This window comes from Ranitomeya variabilis, chromosome 4, assembly GCF_051348905.1.
Source record: "Ranitomeya variabilis isolate aRanVar5 chromosome 4, aRanVar5.hap1, whole genome shotgun sequence".
In the NCBI taxonomy this organism is placed as follows: Eukaryota; Metazoa; Chordata; class Amphibia; order Anura; family Dendrobatidae; genus Ranitomeya; species Ranitomeya variabilis.
In genome coordinates this window covers 75,128,252-75,147,512 of record NC_135235.1, presented here as the reverse complement: position 1 = coordinate 75,147,512, position 19,261 = coordinate 75,128,252, and the positions used below count along the sequence as shown (strand labels likewise).

Below are 19,261 nucleotides of genomic sequence, written 5' to 3'. Positions count from 1 at the left end.
GACCACATGGTGGCACTCATAGCAATCCGGCATCAACCACAATAGGGGTCTCAAGTAGACCTCTGGTTGTTATGCCGACGCATCGCTGACCCCCGATCACGTGACTGGGGACAGCCATGCGCTCATTTCCGGCCCTATGGCCGGAAGCGCTAGTTAAATGCCGCTGTCAGCGTTTGACAGCGGCATTTAACTAGTTAATAGCGGCGAGCAGATCGCGATTCCACCCGCCGCTATTGCGGGCACATGTCAGCTGTTCAAAACAGCTGACATGTCCCGGCTTTGATGCGGGCTCACCGCCGACAGAGTTCGGTAAGGGGTTAAGCTGATAGGACTTGATTTGGAAAGACACACACCTGTCTATATAAGACCTCACAGCTCACAGTGCGTGTCAGACCAAATGAGAATCATGAGGTCAAAAAAACTGGTCAAGGAGCTCAGAGACAGAATTGTGGCAAGGCACAGATCTGGCCAAGGTTACAAAAGAATTTCTGCAGTAATCCAGGTTCCTAAGAGCACAGTAGCCTCCATAATCCTTAAATGGAAGAAGTTTGGGACCACCAGAAGTTTTGCTAGACCTGGCCGTCCAGCCAAACTGAGCAATCGTGGGAGAAGAGCCTTGGTGAGAGAGGTAAAGAAGAACCTCAAGATCACTGTGGCTGAGCTCCAGAGATGCAGTAAGGAGATGGGAGAACGTTCCACAAAGTCAACTATCACTGCAGTCTTCCACCAGTCAGGCGTTTATGGCAGAGTGGCCTGACGGAAGCCTCTCCTCAGTGCAAAACATATTAAAGCCCGGATACAGTTTGCTAAAAAAACACGCGAAGGACTCCCAGACTATGAGAAATAAGATTCTCTGGTTTGATGAGACAAAGATAGACCTTTTTGGTTATAATTCTAAGCGGTATGTGTGGAGAAAACCAGGCGCTGCTCATCACCTGCCCAATACAATCCCAACAGTGACATCATGCTATGGGGGTGTTTTTCAGCTGCAGGGACAGGACGACTGGTTGCCACTGAAGGAAACATGAATGCGGCCAATTACAGAGATATCCTGGATGAAAACATCTTCCAGAGTGCTCTGGACCTCAGACTTGGCCAAAGGTTCATCTTCCAACAAGACAATGACCCTAAGCACACACCTAAAATAACAAAGGAGTGGCTTCAGAACAACTCTATGACCATTCTTGACTGGCCCAGCCAGAGCCCTGACCTAAACCCATTTGAGCATCTCTGGAGAGACCTGAAAATGGCTGTCCACCAACGATCACCATCCAACCTGATGGAACTGGAGAGGATCTGCAAGGAAGAATGGCAGAGGATCCTCAAATCCAGGTGTGAAAAACTTGTTGCATCATTCCCAAGACGACTCATGTCTGTACTAGCTCAAAAGGTGCTTCTACTCAATACTGCGCAAAGGGTCTGAATACTTATGACCATGTGATATTTCAGCTTTTCTTTATTAATACATTTACAAAAATTTCTACATTTCTGATTTTTCTGTCTAGATGGGGAGCAGAGTATACATTAATGAGAAAAAAATGAACTTGTTTGAATTTTCCAAATGGCTACAATGAAACAAAGAGTGAAAAATGTAAAGGGGTTTAAATACTTTCCGTACCCACTGTATATAACACCTGATGTCTGTGCACATAGTATATTCAATACATGAGAAAATGTATTGGCAAATAATATACTATGCAGAGGTGTAGCTAGGGGTTCAGCTCTTGGAGCGAAATATCTGAATGGGCTCTTAACCGTTAACGCTTATTACAACTAACTGGTGGAGTGTTGATATCAATACACTAGCAAGAAGCAGCAGACCCCCATAATAAATGTGGGCAGCACAAGTACAAAACACTGATGGAGCAACCACTCACAGAGCTACTAACTAATGGAGTGGGTGGTTGCCTACTGTTAACACCTTCATGACATGCACCGTACATGTACAGCTCATGTCGGGTCTTCCTCCGTGATGTGGGCTCTGGCGCTGAGCCCAGATCTTTTCCGGCACATGTCAGCTGATGTCCACCTGTGGATGCTGTTAACCTGTTAAATAGGCACGATCATGCCAGAAGTGAGTTACATGACCGCTGTTCACCGATGGGTTGGCATGACAACCCGCTGCAGGAGACGCATGTGGTTGTCTTTGCCTGATTGCTATCAGCGCCGCCTAGCACGTGAGTATTTCTGCTACGCAGAGCAGGGCTGAGCAGTGTAGAGCAAGGAATCGGATGATCGCAGCTTCCAGTCTCCCATGGACACAATTGAAACAAGTTAAAATGTTTTCCCACATTTCCCACTTGTCAACTTTACATCAGCACAATTCTGGAAACAATTTTTGTTAGGACGTTATAAGGGTTAAAAGTTAACCAGCGATTTCTAATTTTTCCAACAAAATTTACAAAAACTTTTTTTTTTTAGGGACCACTTCACATTTGAAGTGAGTTTGGGGGGGTCAATATAAAAGAAAATACGCAAAAATGACACCATTCTAAAAACTGCATCCCTCATTGCGCACAAAACCACATTCAAGAAGTTTATTAACCCTTCAGGTGCTTCACAAGAAATAATGCAATGTGGAAGGAAAAAAATTAACATTTTACTTTTTTCACCCAAAGTTTACTTTGGAAAAAAAAAATCATTTTCACAAGGGTATTGGGAGAAAATGGACCACAAAATACCGCGTATGTGGGGGAAAGCCACTGTTTGGGCGCATGACAGGGCTCAGAAGGGAGGGAGCACAGTTTGACTTTTTGAACGCAAAATTGGCTGGAATCAATGGTGACACCATGTCGCGTTTGGAGACCCCCTGATGTACCTAAAACAGTGGACCCTCAAAGTCTAACTCCAACTCTAACCCCAACACACCCCTAATCCTAACCCTAACAATAACCCTAACCACAACCCTAACCCCAACACACCCTTAACCACAACCCAAGACACCCTTAACTTACTTCTAACCCTAACATACCTCTAACCCTAACACAGCCCTAGCCACAAACCTAACCACAACCCAAGCTCTACCCTAACTTCAGCCCAACCCTAATGGAAAAATAGACATAAATACAATTTTTTTTAATTTGATTAATTTTACCTAACTGAGGGGGTGACAAAGGGGGGGGGGGAATTTGATTTACTATTTTTTTTTTTTTTTTATTACTGTGATGAGGAAAAGCACTGCGCATTTTCTTCCCGGAACAGGATGCTGGCAGACAACACGGGCGGGGGGGGGGGGGGGGGGGGATGATGCAGGAGGATCCAGGGACACCGTAGGTAGAGAATCATGTTCTCTGGGGTCTCAGCTATGCCCAGTAGCCGAGACCCCAGAGAAATTCCGACGCTGGGGGGCGCTATACACTTATTTCTCAGCACCGTTAAAAAGCGGCGCTGACTAATAAGTACCCTTAACTGCCGCCGTTAAAAGACGTATCGGCGGTCATTAAGGGGTTAAATCACATCCCACTCAAAATTAAATTTTTTTTAAGAATAATAAGGCTGCCCTCACACTAGCAGTATTTGGTCAGTATTTTACATCAGTATTTGTAAGCCAAAACCAGGAGTGGGTGATAAATGCAGACGTGGTGCATATGTTTCCATTATACTTATCCTCTGATTGTTCCACTCCTGGTTTTGGCTTACAAATACTGATGTAAAATACTGACCAAATACTGCTAGTGTGACGGCAGCCTAAGAAGTACACATATCTGGTATTTCTGCGTTCATAATCGCCCGTTCTATCAATATGTAAAAAAGAATTAATCCGATGAGTAAACTGTGTAATGAGAAAAAAAAGCTGAAATGCCCGAATTATGTTGTTTTGGTCACCACAACATTGCATTATAATGTAATAGTGGGCGATCAAAACATTGTATGTATATCAAAATGGTATTAAAAAAAAAAAACATTATCTCGGCGCACATAAAATAAGCCTTACCAGCCCCAGATCAAGAAAAATGGAGACGCTACAGGTCTTGGAAAATGACGCAAGTTTTTATTTTACTTTATTTTTTTTTTACAAACTTTGGATTTGTTTTTTGACAAATAAAAAAAGAACCTAGACCTGTTTGGCATCTACGAACTCGTAAAGACCTTGAGAATCGTATTGACACGTCAGTTTTAGAATTTGGTGAACAGGGTTAAAAAAAATCCCCCCAAAAAACACAATTATGGAATTGCACTTTTTTTTTCCAATTTCACCACACTTGGAATTTTTTCCCTGTTTTCCAGTACACTATATGGTAAAAGCAATGGGGTCGTTCAAAAACACAACTCGTCCCACAAAAAACAAGACCATATTGACAGAAAAAAAAAAAAAGTTATGGCTCTGGGAAGAAGGGGAGGAAAAACAAACGCAAAAACAAAAATGGGCTGCGGCATGAAGGGTTAAAAATGCACACAGATAAGTGTGATGCACAGTGTGTGGCTTATAGCCTATTGATAAAACCCATACCATTAGATTAGTCAGGCTGCCTGTGGTTGCTCCAACATAAAAGTGATCACAGTACAGTTATATACAGGCATTTACAGCTGACGTTCTTTCTGATGGAGTTGTTTAATTTTCATGTGTTTTCCATTTGACCCAGACCAACATGACAACTTCTTCCAGCCAGGACTCGTCTGCAGAGAATACAACAAAGACATTTGACTTCTCATATTTCCAGAATAACACCATCTATTCTCAACCGGCTCAAATGCCTCATCCTACGGATACCCAAATACTGAGCCACTGCTGGCGTATGTGTCCCTATTACTACACCTGCTGTTTGGCACAATAACAGCGCTCCTCTTAGTGCCCCACATAATACTGCAAACCCCTGTGCCCCTTAAATAGTAATAATGCCTCCTTTGTGCCCTCTATGAAAAAATATTAATGCCCTGTGCAAAGGCCTTAAAAAAACAGTGTTCAAATTTTGCCCCTTTGACGGCCACAATACTCGGAGTGCTTGCGTAACAATAATGCTTAACATTTGATAATGTCTACAGAGTGTCGCAATGTACAGCTCCTCTATATACAGTATGGTGGTCCCACAGCTTCTTTACACAAAGTACGGTGGGTCCACAGCTTTAATACAGAGTATGATGTCCCTACGGCACCTTTACACAGAATATGATGTCCTCATAGATTCCTTATACACAGTATAATGGTCCTAACAAAAGCTCTCTCACTGTATCATGGCCCCCACAGTAGGACCCACACTGTATAATGGCCTCCACGCTGTATAATGGTTCTCATGCTATATACTGGCCTTCACAGTACTCCCCACACTAGCCACCATTTCTGTTCCAAATGGGATGGGAATGATGGCTTAGGAGTGTAGTGATCTGGAATCAGTCTGCTGGGGTTGTTTTTTATGGGTCGGCTTTGGCATATTAGTTTCAGTGAAGGGAAGTCCTAATTCTTCAGTATAGAACAAATTATGGACAAATATATGCTTCCAACATTGTGGGAACAGTTTGAAGAAGGTCCTTTTCTGTCCCAGCACGGTTATGCTCCAGTGCACAAAGCAAGGTCCATAAAGGCAAGGTTGGGGGGAGTTTGGTTTGGAAGAACCTGACTGTCCGCACAGAGTCTGAACCTCAACCAACACCTTTGGGATGAACTAGAATATAGATTGCTAGCCCTGACCCATCCACCATCAGTGTCTGACGTTACAAATAATCTTCTGAATGAAGGAGCAAAAAATCCCAAAGACTCCTCCAAAATCTTCGGGGACCAACCCCAGCCAAATTAATGCCTATGGATTTAGAGTGGGATGTTACAAAATTCTATATCCCTATACTTATGTCCATACAGTGGATATGTATAAGAACAATATAAGTAAAAAAATAGGATTATAACAAGCTTCTGCATATATGTTTTCATGGATCTGTGTGCGTGGAGGTGTTATTAATTGTAACAATTTACTGTATCAGATTATTTATATTACATACTATTATAAACCCTCCATAGACTTTATTACGCATTATTATCTTGGATCTCATTGGCTGCAGGGCTTGTTCTAGCACATTCTATAATGTTGTGACATCACAGCATCGTTGCCATGGTCACCTCTGGCCTGGATATTATGACATCATGAGCAATATATAAGCAACCGCTCACCCAGAATTCCGTTGAGGGTTGTTCCGTAGGAGTTTAGTAGTGAGTATGTGCGTGTTATACCCCTGTCCTATCCTGTCATTATTCCACATTTCCTAGCTGTAAAAGGTTCTGATTTCTTATGTCAAGCTTCCTTTACTTCCCAATTCTAATATCCTGTACATTTTTATTTAGAAAACTTTATATTTGTTAATCATCTAGTAATATGTACTATTGATACAATTGGTATTTAATGTTAGGCTACTTACAAGGAATTCTCTCTCTCTCTAATTCAGATATTTGCAGTTATTTATTTGTGAAAAATGACGCGCAAAAATTGGAACACAATCTATGTAAGTCCGAAATTAGAAAAGCCATAGAATTCAGAATAGTGATTGTAATGCTATCTCTATACATGGATATAAAAATTATTTTCTGTTGTCTGATGTCCGTTCTTCACGTACAGACAACTGCCTGGACCAATCAGGTCAACACGATTAGGACAATACCAAACCTGCATTTTTTTAATTTAAAGTGGCAAAAAAATTCTGAATTTCATAAAAGCCCCCAGGAAATAGCCTGAGTCGCCATTTTCAAATATCAGTAACATTTTTATTTTTTTGGATAATGGAGGAGTGTGAGGGCTTGTTTTTTTTTGGGTAGTGAGCGGATGTTTTTAATGATAGTTACAAAGCTTTTATAGAGTTTTAATGCATTTTTCTATTGTAGCAACAAAAAACAAGCAATTTTGGTATTTTAAGTTTTTTTTTCTACTTTACAGTTTTTACAGATTGGGTCAATATTATATTTTCATATTGGATTTTTCTGAACACGTTGATACCAAATATGTGCATATTTTTTCATTTTTTTAACTGTTTAATTTTAACAGGGTGATTCAAATTTTTATTTTTTTATTTATTTTGTTTACATTTTTAAAAACTTTTTTTTTTTTTTTTTTATTTACTTATTTCATTTATTAGTTCCCTTACAGGACTTGAAGCTGCAATCGTCTGATCGCTTGTACTATATACAGCAGTATTGTGGTATATAGGAACAATCACTGTCTTCTATGCCCAACTACTGGCTGGATGTCACATAAGGTCGTCACATGACCGGCGCAGGAGGTAGAGGCGGGGTGAAGGGGAGAGGAGGGCATTTAGCCGACCCTGCCTGTCATAGCAACCCATCGGCTCCCTGTGATCACATCACGCTTAAATGTCGCTGTCAGCAACTGACAGCGGCATTGAACAGGTTAACAGCGGCAATCGGTGGTCACGTTAATTACTGCTGTAAGGGTATGTGCACATGTTTTTTGAGGTGCAGAAACGCTGCAGATCCGCAATTGATTTATAGTACAATGTAAATCAATGAGAAAAAAAAATGCTGTGCACACTTTGCGAAAATCCGCTGCGGAAACGCTGCGGTTTAAAAGAAGTAGCATGTCACTTATTTTTTGTGAATCTGCAGCGTTTTTGTACCCACTCCATTATAGAAAACCGCAGGGGTAATAACCGCAGCAAAAACGCATAAAAAACGCTACGGAACAGCACAAAAAAATGCAGGTGCGTTTACTGCCAGGAGAGACAGAATCCGCACCAGAAATTCCTAAGCCTAATCCGCAACGGTGCACATAGCCTTAGAGGATGATGGCATCCATATAATACAACCAGCTGCCCGCTGTGGAGTGGGCTCTGAATCTAATACCCTTAGGCTATGTGCACACATAGGAAATGTGGTGCAGAATTTTCTGCACTAAATCTGCATCTCCTGGCAGAATCCGCAGGTGCGTTTTTAGTGCGTTTTTTGTGCAGATTTTACCACTGCAGATTTCTATTAATGGAGGGGTGCAGAAACGCTGCAGAAACGCACAAAAGTAGTGACATGCACTTCTTTGAAATCTGCCCTTACAAAGTCCCTGACACACTTCATGATTAATATACTCATGTAGCATACAACCCCCCAAAATATGCAGAACTCTTACATTAAGGCAGATTTAGCAATGTAGCTCTGCCAGTTTGCCGTCGAATTATTAAATCTTTCTTGTGTGATTATTTGAAAACCCATTGATTATTATCCAGTATAATAGAAGCCTATGAGTGTGTGACGTACGGTACAATGTAAGAGGCGGAAATATTTCATGGCCTTTATACGTTTCTCTGTTACTATTACAGCCGGCAGAGATCAACATCCAATGTAAGTATTGACATTCTCAGTACTGACAATTACAGCATTTACTGTCTGTGCAGTGTGGGGACTGAAGCTTTGCACACCAGGTGCGATCTATTGATGTAATGGCGCCTGCTGATCTGAGTCTCTGACGCACAGGGGCAGGCTGAATGGTGGAACTGGAAAATTATGATGATAGCTGGGTGATGGGGAACAGAGCCAGCGCTCCCCAGGACTCCCGGCCGAGTGGTCCGCCACTATGGATGTAACACCCCTGCACCCCAGTAGTTACAGTATAGCCGAAACCTGAATGCTGGATCAGATCCGATAATCGTGCAATAGAGTCTCTGTACAATAACATTGGGAAGAAAACGCTCATTCACATGTTTGTTTTTGTACCAGGTGTGCGGTCTGTCTTTCTCACTGGCCCTTATAGTCTATGGAGCTGGTAACATGTCAGTTTTGGGGAGAATTGTCGGCCAAACTCACCCATTGACTGTCTCCTAGGAAAACGTCCATCAGCATTTTTTCCCTTTTTTGCCTATAAGAGAAATTGATGACATTCTGATGATAAAAAAGGGTGACAGACCAAAAAAAAAAAAAAAAAAAAAAGAAGAAAATCGGATGCAGCACACTAATGAAAATTAGTTGGTTTGGTTTTCTGTGGTTAAGAATAAAATGAATTGTCTATTCCTCTCTCCCCTAACAAACCCTGCCTGCAGGTGAGAAAACAATGATTATATAGAAAAGAGATGAAGAGAAATCAAAACACAATGTCTAATTAAACCTTTGCAGGAGTCCTTAATGGATTAAGATAGCAAAATACTATTCAATGCCTTAATGAAAGGTCAAAACATAACAACGGTTGTACTCATCGTTTATGGGGTACACCCGTTATCTTTTGACCTTTCATTAAGGCACTGAATTGATTACATATTACTTATATTGTGGGTGCTTATCTGGCTGCTCATCGTGTTGTGGGCATCTCTTTCTGTGATTAACAGTATTTTGCTATCTTTATTCATTAAGGACTCCTGCAAAGGTTTACTTAGGCATTGTGTTTTGATTTTTCTTCATCTCTTTTCTATATAATCATCGTTTTTTCACCTGCAGGCACACTCGCTCATCACGATTCCTTACTACTGTATACATCTGACTGCACAGATATCGGCCATTTATTAGTTATCAGTCACACATCTTATATACCTGATTTTTAAGCCATCACATGAAGAAATAGTTACAGCATTAAACGACAGCCTTGTAATTCTAGAAAATTATGTAGTAAATAATTTAATTATTGCCCAGGGTGGATAGAGGTTAAGAAACATAAAACTATAGCTTGTTTGTTAATAAAAGGAGTAGTCCAGTCACATCACAAGTTATTACCCATGCTTAGTATAGGTCACCAATATCAGATTAGTGGGGGTTCAAGACCTTGCACCTGCACTGCTCAGCTATTATATGCTCCAGCTGAGTGTAAACCCATTAAAAAGGCTTCTTACATGTAGTCCTAGTCAATGTATAGCTGCCATCACCAGACAATGCAGATCAGGTCCTAGAACAGCTTATAACAGCTGATCTTTGGGGATAAGTCCCGAGGATAGCTCATCAATATACTGTGACTGGACTGCAATTTTAACATTTTTGTTTGTTATACCTCCATTCTATATTGGGAAATTATTCCATCTGTTAGCAACATCTACCCCAGCCAGCCAGCATCCGGCCACTCAGCCAGCCAGCATCCGGCCACTCAGCCAGCCAGCATCCGGCCACTCAGCCAGCCAGCATCCGGCCACTCAGCCAGCCAGCATCCGGCCACTCAGCCAGCCAGCATCCGGCCACTCAGCCAGCCAGCATCCGGCCACTCAGCCAGCCAGCATCCGGCCACTCAGCCAGCCAGCATCCGGCAACGTCAGCTCTGGCCAGCATCCGGCAACGTCAGCCAGCCAGCATCCGGCAACGTCAGCCAGCCAGCATCCGGCAACGTCAGCTCTGGCAACGTCAGCTCTGGCAACGTCAGCTTGAGGCGAGGCGACGCAACGTCAGCTTGAGGCAACGTCAGCTTGAGGCAACGTCAGCTTGAGGCAACGTCAGCTTGAGGCAACGTCAGCTTGAGGCGAGGGGACGCAACGTCAGCTGAGGCAACGTCAGCTGAGGCAAAGTCAGCTGAGGCAACGTCAGCTGAGGCAACGTCAGCTGAGGCAACGTCAGCTGAGGCAACGTCAGCTGAGGCAACGTCAGCTGAGGCAACGTCAGCTTGAGGCGAGGGGACGCAACGTCAGCTGAGGCAACGTCAGCTTGAGGCAACGTCAGCTTGAGGCGAGGGGACGCAACGTCAGCTGAGGCAACGTCAGCTTGAGGCAACGTCAGCTGAGGCAACGTCAGCTGAGGCAACGTCAGCTGAGGCAACGTCAGCTGAGGCAACGTCAGCTGAGGCAACGTCAGCTGAGGCAACGTCAGCTGAGGCAACGTCAGCTGAGGCAACGTCAGCTGAGGCAACGTCAGCTTGAGGCAACGTCAGCTTGAGGCAACGTCAGCTGAGGCAACGTCAGCTGAGGCAACGTCAGCTTGAGGCAACGTCAGCTTGAGGTGAGGGGACGCAACGTCAGCTGAGGCAACGTCAGCTGAGGCAACGTCAGCTGAGGCAACGTCAGCTGAGGCAACGTCAGCTGAGGCAACGTCAGCTGAGGCAACGTCAGCTGAGGCAACGTCAGCTGAGGCAACGTCAGCTGAGGCAACGTCAGCTTGAGGCGAGGGGACGCAACGTCAGCTGAGGCAACGTCAGCTTGAGGCAACGTCAGCTTGAGGCGAGGGGACGCAACGTCAGCTTGAGGCAACGTCAGCTGAGGCAACGTCAGCTGAGGCAACGTCAGCTGAGGCAACGTCAGCTGAGGCAACGTCAGCTGAGGCAACGTCAGCTGAGGCAACGTCAGCTGAGGCAACGTCAGCTGAGGCAACGTCAGCTTGAGGCGAGGGGACGCAACGTCAGCTGAGGCAACGTCAGCTTGAGGCAACGTCAGCTTGAGGCGAGGGGACGCAACGTCAGCTTGAGGCAACGTCAGCTGAGGCAACGTCAGCTGAGGCAACGTCAGCTGAGGCAACGTCAGCTGAGGCAACGTCAGCTGAGGCAACGTCAGCTGAGGCAACGTCAGCTGAGGCGACGCAACGTCAGCTTGAGGCAACGTCAGCTTGAGGCGAGGGGACGCAACGTCAGCTTGAGGCAACGTCAGCTTGAGGCGAGGGGACGCAACGTCAGCTTGAGGCAACGTCAGCTTGAGGCAACGTCAGCTTGAGGCAACGTCAGCTTGAGGCAACGTCAGCTTGAGGCAACGTCAGCCTGAGGCAACGTCAGCCTGAGGCAACGTCAGCTTGAGGCAACGTCAGCTGAGGCGACGCAACGTCAGCTTGAGGCAACGTCAGCTTGAGGCGAGGGGACGCAACGTCAGCTTGAGGCAACGTCAGCTTGAGGCAACGTCAGCTTGAGGCGAGGGGACGCAACGTCAGCTTGAGGCAACGTCAGCTGAGGCGACGCAACGTCAGCTTGAGGCGAGGCGACGCAACGTCAGCTTGAGGCAACGTCAGCTTGAGGCAACGTCAGCTGAGGCGACGCAACGTCAGCTTGAGGCGAGGGGACGCAACGTCAGCTTGAGGCGAGGGGACGCAACGTCAGCTTGAGGCGAGGGGACGCAACGTCAGCTTGAGGCGAGGGGACGCAACGTCAGCTTGAGGCGAGGGGACGCAACGTCAGCTTGAGGCGAGGGGAGGCAACGTCAGCTCTGGCAACGTCAGCTCTGGCAACGTCAGCTCTGGCAACGTCAGCTCTGGCAACGTCAGCTCCCGCAACGTCAGCTCCCGCAACGTCAGCTCCCGCAACGTCAGCTCCCGCAACGTCAGCTCCCGCAACGTCAGCTCCCGCAACGTCACATCTGGCAACTTAATGTCGTGAGGTGGGCACTGGGGAGGGCATTTAGAGGCATTGTACTGAGTGAGAAGGAGCACCTTGTTTCATTATACTGTGGGGGCATCATAGTGCCAAGGGGATGCCTTAGGGCAACATACTGTATGGGGGGGTGGGGCGCAACATTTTAGAATATCATGTGAAGGTACATCATACTGTATGGATGTTGGGGGTGCTCTATGGGTGAAATGCATCACTGGGGGCATTGTGAGGGTTACACTTGGGAATTTATACTGTGGGGGTGGGGCATATACGGGGCTCTTCTACTGTGATAGAAGACTAAGAGCCCTCACAATACATGACTACATGACCTTTTCTATCCTTCAAAGTTCCGAAATTATAGCGCAACTCCAAGCTGTTCCAAAATTTAGCAACTTTTCAAAGCCATTTATGGCAGAATTCTGGATAAATTGCTGTTACAAATTCTGGTCTTAAACTGTATCAAAAATTAAATGGTGCAGTAAAAAAACAACACATTACTTAGCAGTCAATCATCTGAAGCTGATGAAAGAAGCTGCAGGGAGAGGAAGCTGCTATTACATAGTGGCACCCCCTGCAGTCACACTCTCCAATACGTCACCTTTGTCCAATCATTGTGGGTCTATAGTCGCTGTCATACATTTGCTGTTGTGAAATTTATGTCACTATTTTATTTTTTTCTTCCCTTCTCCAACAGATGGCTCCTCAAAATATGTAATGTCAAACAGCTATACAGGACATTCATCTATAAGAATGTTATTGAGTATCCTTTTCCAGAAACCACTGAGTATGTATGCATTTCTAGAAATATACTACTAGCTGAAGAGCCCGGCGTTGCCTGGGCATAGTAAATATCTGTGGTTAGTTATAGCACCACACTTCTCTTATTTTCCCCATCACATCTCTCATTTTCTCACTTACACCTCACATTTTCCCCCTCACTCCTGTCATTCCCCCCTAACACTTGTCATTTCGACCTCACATCTGTAATTTTCCGATCACTACACTATTTTCCCTCACTCCTCTCATTTTGCACTCACACCTCATTTTCCCCTCAGTATATAAATGTTTGTCATCTCCCTAATATATAGTATACACCTGTATGTCATCTCCCCTGTAAATAGTATATACCTGCTGTATGTCATCTCCTCCTGTATATTGTATATACCTGTGTCATCTCCTCCTGTATATAGTATATACCTGTATGTCATCTCTTCTGTATATAGTATATACCTGAATGTCATCTCCTCCTGTATATAGTATATGCCTGTATGTCATCTCCTCCTGTATATAGTATATACCTGTATGTCATCTGCACCTGTATATAGTATATACCTGTATGTCATCTCCCCTGTATATAGTATATACCTGCTGTATGTCATCTCTTCCTGTATATAGTATATACCTGTGTGTCATCTACTCTTATTCTTTTGTATAGTATATACCTGTATGTCATCTCCTCCTTTATATAGTATAAACGTGTGTCATCTCCTCCTGTATATAGTATATACGTGTGTCATCTCCTCCTGTACATAGTATATACGTGTGTCATCTTCCCTGTATATAGTATATACCTGTATGTCATCTCCCCTGTATATAGTATATACATGTGTGTCATCTGCTCCTGTATATAGTGTATACCTGTGTGTCATCTCCCCTGTATATATACCTGTATGTCATGTCCTCCTGTATTAGACCTCGTTCACACGTTATTTGGTCAGTATTTTTACCTCAGTATTTGTAAGCTAAATTGGCAGCCTGATAAATCCCAGCCAACAGGAAGCCCTCCCCCCCTGGCAGTATATATTAGCTCACACATACACATAATAGACAGGTCATGTGACTGACAACTGCCGTATTTCCTATATGGTACATTTGTTGCTCTTGTAGTTTGTCTGCTTATTAATCAGATTTTTATTTTTGAAGGATAATACCAGACATATGTCAAGTTGTGTGTGTTGAGTTGCGTGTGGCGACATGCATGTAGCAACTTTTGAGAGATGAGTTGCGTGTGGCGACATGCATGTAGCAACTTTTGTGAGATGAGTTGTGTGTGGCGACATGCGTGTAGCAACTTTTTGTGTCGAGTTGCACGTGACAGGTTAGTGTAGCAAGTTGTGTGCAAGTTTTGCACGTGGCGAATTTTATGTGTGGTGCGTTTTGAGTATATGTGCAAGTTTTGTGTGAGGCAACTTTTGCATGTGTTGCAACTTTTGGGCATGTGGCAATTTTTCCGCGTGTGCAAGTTTTGCGTGTGGCGAGTTTTCCATGAGGTGAGTTTTGCACGTGTGGCGAGTTTTGCGTGAGCCTAGTTTTGCATGTGCCGAATTTTGTGAGTGGCGAAATTTGAGCGGTGACTTTTGTGTTTCGACTTTTCTGTGGTGAGGTTGGTGTATGTGTGGTGAAATGTGTGTGCCGAGGGTGGTATATGTGTTCAAGCACGGGGTAGTGTGTGGCGCATTTTGTGTGTGTGTTCATATCCCCGTGTGTGGTGAGTATCCCATGTCGGGGCCCCACCTTAGCAACTGTACGGTATATACTCTTTGGCGCCATCGCTCTCATTCTTTAAGTCCCCCTTGTTCACAGCTGGCAGCTGTCGAGGATAGCTCATCAATATACTGTGACTGGACTGCAATTTTAACATTTTTGTTTGTTATACCTCCATTCTATATAGGGAAATTATACCATCTGTTAACAACAGACTCCGGCCACTCAGCAAGACTCCGGCCACTCAGCAAGACTCCGGCCACTCAGCAAGACTCCGGCCACTCAGCAAGACTCCGGCCACTCAGCAAGACTCCGGCCACTCAGCAAGACTCCGGCCACTCAGCAAGACTCCGGCCACTCAGCAAGACTCCGGCCACTCAGCAAGACTCCGGCCACTCAGCAAGACTCCGGCCACTCAGCAAGACTCCGGCCACTCAGCAAGACTCCGGCCACTCAGCAATAAATATTTTTAAAATCTTTGGCTTCACTTTTTTTTTTTCATCATTCTCATATACCATAAACCAAAATCCAATTAAAATAGCAGTATCCAACCAAGTATGATAAATCAAGCAATATGGGCTCTCATGGGAGACATGCAAAATCCCAGAGAGACAAATGAAAGGGTAAAGAAAATCCAATATTAAAATCACACATTTATTCAAAATACTTTAAAATATAATTCCATATAGAATAGTAACAAGCAAAATGTTCCTTACTAATGTTAGGGCACAGTGGTGTCAAAACCAATTGAATATCTAGTGTGGATCATCAGAATAAAAAAATCCACATTTTAGGCACATTCTAAATGATTAGTCTTTTAAGTGTATTTAGTGAGTATTAGCACAAAAATTAGTCATATGCATGATTGTGAACACATAACAAGAAAAGACCTCAAGATAATTCCATTATGTATAGAAACATAATATTGTAAGGTGCAATTTTGGTATAATAAACCTCCTGGTGGAAATAGAATAAATGAGGAAGAAGTGTAAGTATAAATGTATGCTGGTGCATAGTACCTCTAAATTATACTATGGGAATAAAAGTAAAAATTATCTAAAAATATTGCCAAAGTGCACTTGTTAAAGTCAAATAGCCCAAACTGGAAAAGAATAAATAAATGAAGTAGAAATGTATGATGCTAGTGCAAAATATCTCTATATGAAGTAATAAATCCAATTAAGATACGATTGAGAAGTTTATCATAAAATACTTTGCGAACATACAAAAAAAAAAAAAAAAACCTTGCTTTCAGTTCAACAATAGGGGACATGTCTTGCCATTGAGAAAGAGCAAAAAGGGGCTGTAGGGGCATTACATCAGAGCTCAGTATATGGCTCACAGTGAGGCCCCGCCTCTGTGGTCCTACTGATTTCCTTTATTTGTTATTTGAAGATCTACATGTGAATATTCAAAATATTCATTTCTCTTAAGTATCAGCACACGTGACCGCAGGCCCCAACAGGAAGCAGGCGGCTGACCGTGCGCGCTACTGAAGTGGAATGGATACTCACGGCAATCTCTGATGAACACCCGGTGAGTATTCCTGCAGCTGTGCTCTCCTTGTGAGCAGCGCATGATGTCCCTGCCATGCCCTGCTTACAAGCATTAAGCAGCTGCTGGCACCGGAGCAGGACGCTGCAAATGCGAGGGAGCCGAGGAAAGTAAAGGTACCTTCACACTAAACGATTTACCAACGATCACGACCAGCGATACGACCTGGCCGTGATCGTTGGCAAGTCGCTGTGTGGTCGCTGGGGAGCTGTCACACAGACAGCTCTCCAGCGACCAACGATGATGAAGTCCACGGGTAACCAGGGTAAACATCGGGTTACTAAGCGCAGGGCCACGCTTAGTAACCCGATGTTTACCCTGGTTACCATCGTAAATGTAAAAAAAAAAAAAAACACAGTACATACATTCCGGTGTCACGTCCCTCGCCGTCTGCTTCCCGCACTGACTGAGTGCCAGCCGTAAAGTAAAAGCAGAGCGCAGCGGTGACGTCACCGCTGTGCTCTGCTTTTACTTTACGGCCGGCACTCAGTCAGTGCGGGAAGCTCTGAGGAGCAGCAGCGCGGACGCCGGGGGACGTGACAGACATCAGAGGGTGAGTATGTACTGTTTTTTTTTTTACTTTTACAATGGTAACCAGGGTAAATATCGGGTTACTAATCGCGGCCCTGCGCTTAGTAACCCAATATTTACCCTGGTTACCATTGTAAAACATTGCTGGCATCGTTGCTTTTGCTGTCAAACACAACGATACACGCCGATCTGACGACCAAATAAAGTTCTGGACTTACAGCAACGACCAGCGATATCACAGCAGGATCCAGATCGCTGCTGCGTGTCAAACACAATGATATCACTATCCAGGACGCTGCAACGTCACGGATCGCTATCGTTGCAAAGTCGTTTAGTGTGAAGGTACCTTAAGAGTAAAGGTTTGGTTTTTTTTTTTATCTTTTCTGATTGGGCCAATCAATCATACCAGGAACGGGATGGGGACAATCTATATCTATCTATATATATATTTGTTTAAGGAGTACTTCCGTCTGTTTGTCTGTAACGGAAATCTCGGGCTGCTGATTTGGTTGCGGTCAGCCGGGCGCGACCATCAGCCATATTGGGGCGGGATTTACCGCTTCACTTTTTACTATTGATGCTGCCTATACAGCATCAATAGTAAAAACATATGGTAAAAATAATAAAAAAAAACAACAAACATTATATTCTCACCTTCCGCGCCAGCCTTTCCCGCTCCTCGCGACGCTCCGGTCCCTGGAATGCATTGTGGCAATGACCAGAGATCACGTGGCGGTCTCACGAGACCGCTACATGATCACGTGTTATTGCCGCAAGGCATTACTGGAACGGAGCGCCGCGAGGAGCATCGCTAAAAGACCTTGGCTGGATCGGTGGGCCAACGGAAGGGGAGTATATAACTTTTTTATTTCCTTATTTTATATACTGCGTGGGCTGCGCTATATACTGCGTGGGCTGCGCTATATACTGCGTGGCCTGCGCTATATACTGCGTGGCCTGCGCTATATACTGCGTGGCCTGCGCTATATACTGCGTGGCCTGCGCTATATACTGCGTGGCCTGCGCTATATACTGAGCGGCCTGCGCTATATACTGAGCGGGCTGCGCTATATACTGAGCGGGCTGCGCTATATACTACGCAAGCTGCGCTATATACTACGCAAGCTGCGCTATATACTACGCAAGCTGTGCTATATACTACGCAAGCTGTGCTATATAATACGCAAGCTATGCTATATACTATGTGTTGGTCGCGCCCGGCCGGCCGCAAACAATCAGCAATAGGTGCAATCCGGCTGCGAATTGGCGCGGGATTTGAACTACGCTTCACTGATTAGTCGCGCCCGGCCGGCCGAATCCTGTGTATTCATTGCATTATTCTAATATCTTCATAAATAAACTACATACATATTCTATAATACCCGATGCGTTAGAATCGGGCTACCATCTAGTCAATCATATCAGAATAAGAATGGGACCATGCATACCAGGACTGGGATGGGGCCAATCATACCAGAATGAGGATGGGGCCATGCATATCAGGATAGGGATGAGGGGACCATATTTACCAGAATAGGTGATTTTGAGTTCAGAATTGACCACTTTTTTGCTTCAGTTTTTTTTTTCCTAATTTCCTCCTCTAAAACCTAGGTGCTTCTTATGATCCGAGGCGTCTTATAGTCCGAAAAATACAGTACTTACCTTGTAATGTGTTCACATCTTGTTCCGTCCAGATGTGTCCGGATCCCAGAATTCCAAGCGGCGGAAGTTCACCGACCGCCATATTGGGACACCCAAAGTGATGGGTGTCTCAATATGGAAACTGCAGGTGGTACCCAGAATCTTGCAAGGTACCACCAGCGGAACACTGTCGCACCACACACCCACTGTATACGCCGTACGCAGCCTCTTGCGCGGTACCACCAGCGGAACTCCGTCGCGAACACCCCGCCGCCGGGATCCGCCGAATGATTTACTGCAGAGGTGTCAAACTGCATTCCTCGAGGGCCGCCAACAGGTCATGTTTTCAGGATTTCCTTAGCATTCCACAAGGTGCTGGAATCATTCTGTGCAGGTGATTAAATTATCACCTGTGCAATACAAGGAAATCCTGAAAACATGACCTGTTGGCGGCCCTCGAGGAATGCAGTTTGACACCTCTGATTTACTGACTGCCGCCATCTTTGTACAGGAGGAACGCATGCGCAGTTTTAATGTGAGCGCCGCTATCTGTCTGCACAAAGATGGCGGCAGTTTGATTTACTGCGCCTGTGTGAATTCCGCGCAGGCACAGTGAATCATTCGGCTGATCCCGGCGGTAGATGCGCGACGTGTCTGCCGGTCACATTAAAGGGGTTTTTGCACGAACGAAAGTTCATTTTAAAAATTGTCTGTGTCTTGACAGTGTACGGAGCATACCACATCTGCTGGGCAAGGGAGGAAGCAAAAGACAATACTGACATTACAGCAGGAGATCACAGAGGATACATTTTGGCAGATAAAATATTTCACTGACTGTTTTAAAAACAATATTTTACCTCACAAAGTGT

At 44.6% G+C, this 19,261-nt stretch overlaps 1 protein-coding gene and 1 long non-coding RNA gene across 2 annotated transcripts in view; one reads left to right on the top strand and one right to left on the bottom strand.

The window, feature by feature from the left end:
• LOC143769835 (uncharacterized) overlaps positions 1 to 19,261 on the bottom strand; it is a 259,674-nt gene that overhangs the window by 175,710 nt on the left and 64,703 nt on the right. Inside the window, exon 3 of the long non-coding RNA XR_013214494.1 lies at positions 8,732 to 8,783. This is a non-coding gene — a long non-coding RNA (uncharacterized LOC143769835). The remainder of the gene's footprint in view (positions 1 to 8,731; positions 8,784 to 19,261) is intronic.
• LOC143769833 (uncharacterized) lies at positions 5,948 to 15,333 on the top strand. Its single transcript, XM_077258763.1, has 5 exons — positions 5,948 to 6,139; positions 6,373 to 6,429; positions 8,248 to 8,269; positions 12,877 to 12,966; positions 14,854 to 15,333. Exons 2-5 carry the CDS (start codon positions 6,400 to 6,402, stop codon positions 15,225 to 15,227), a joined length of 516 nt encoding a protein of 171 aa, XP_077114878.1. The 5' UTR covers positions 5,948 to 6,139; positions 6,373 to 6,399; the 3' UTR covers positions 15,228 to 15,333.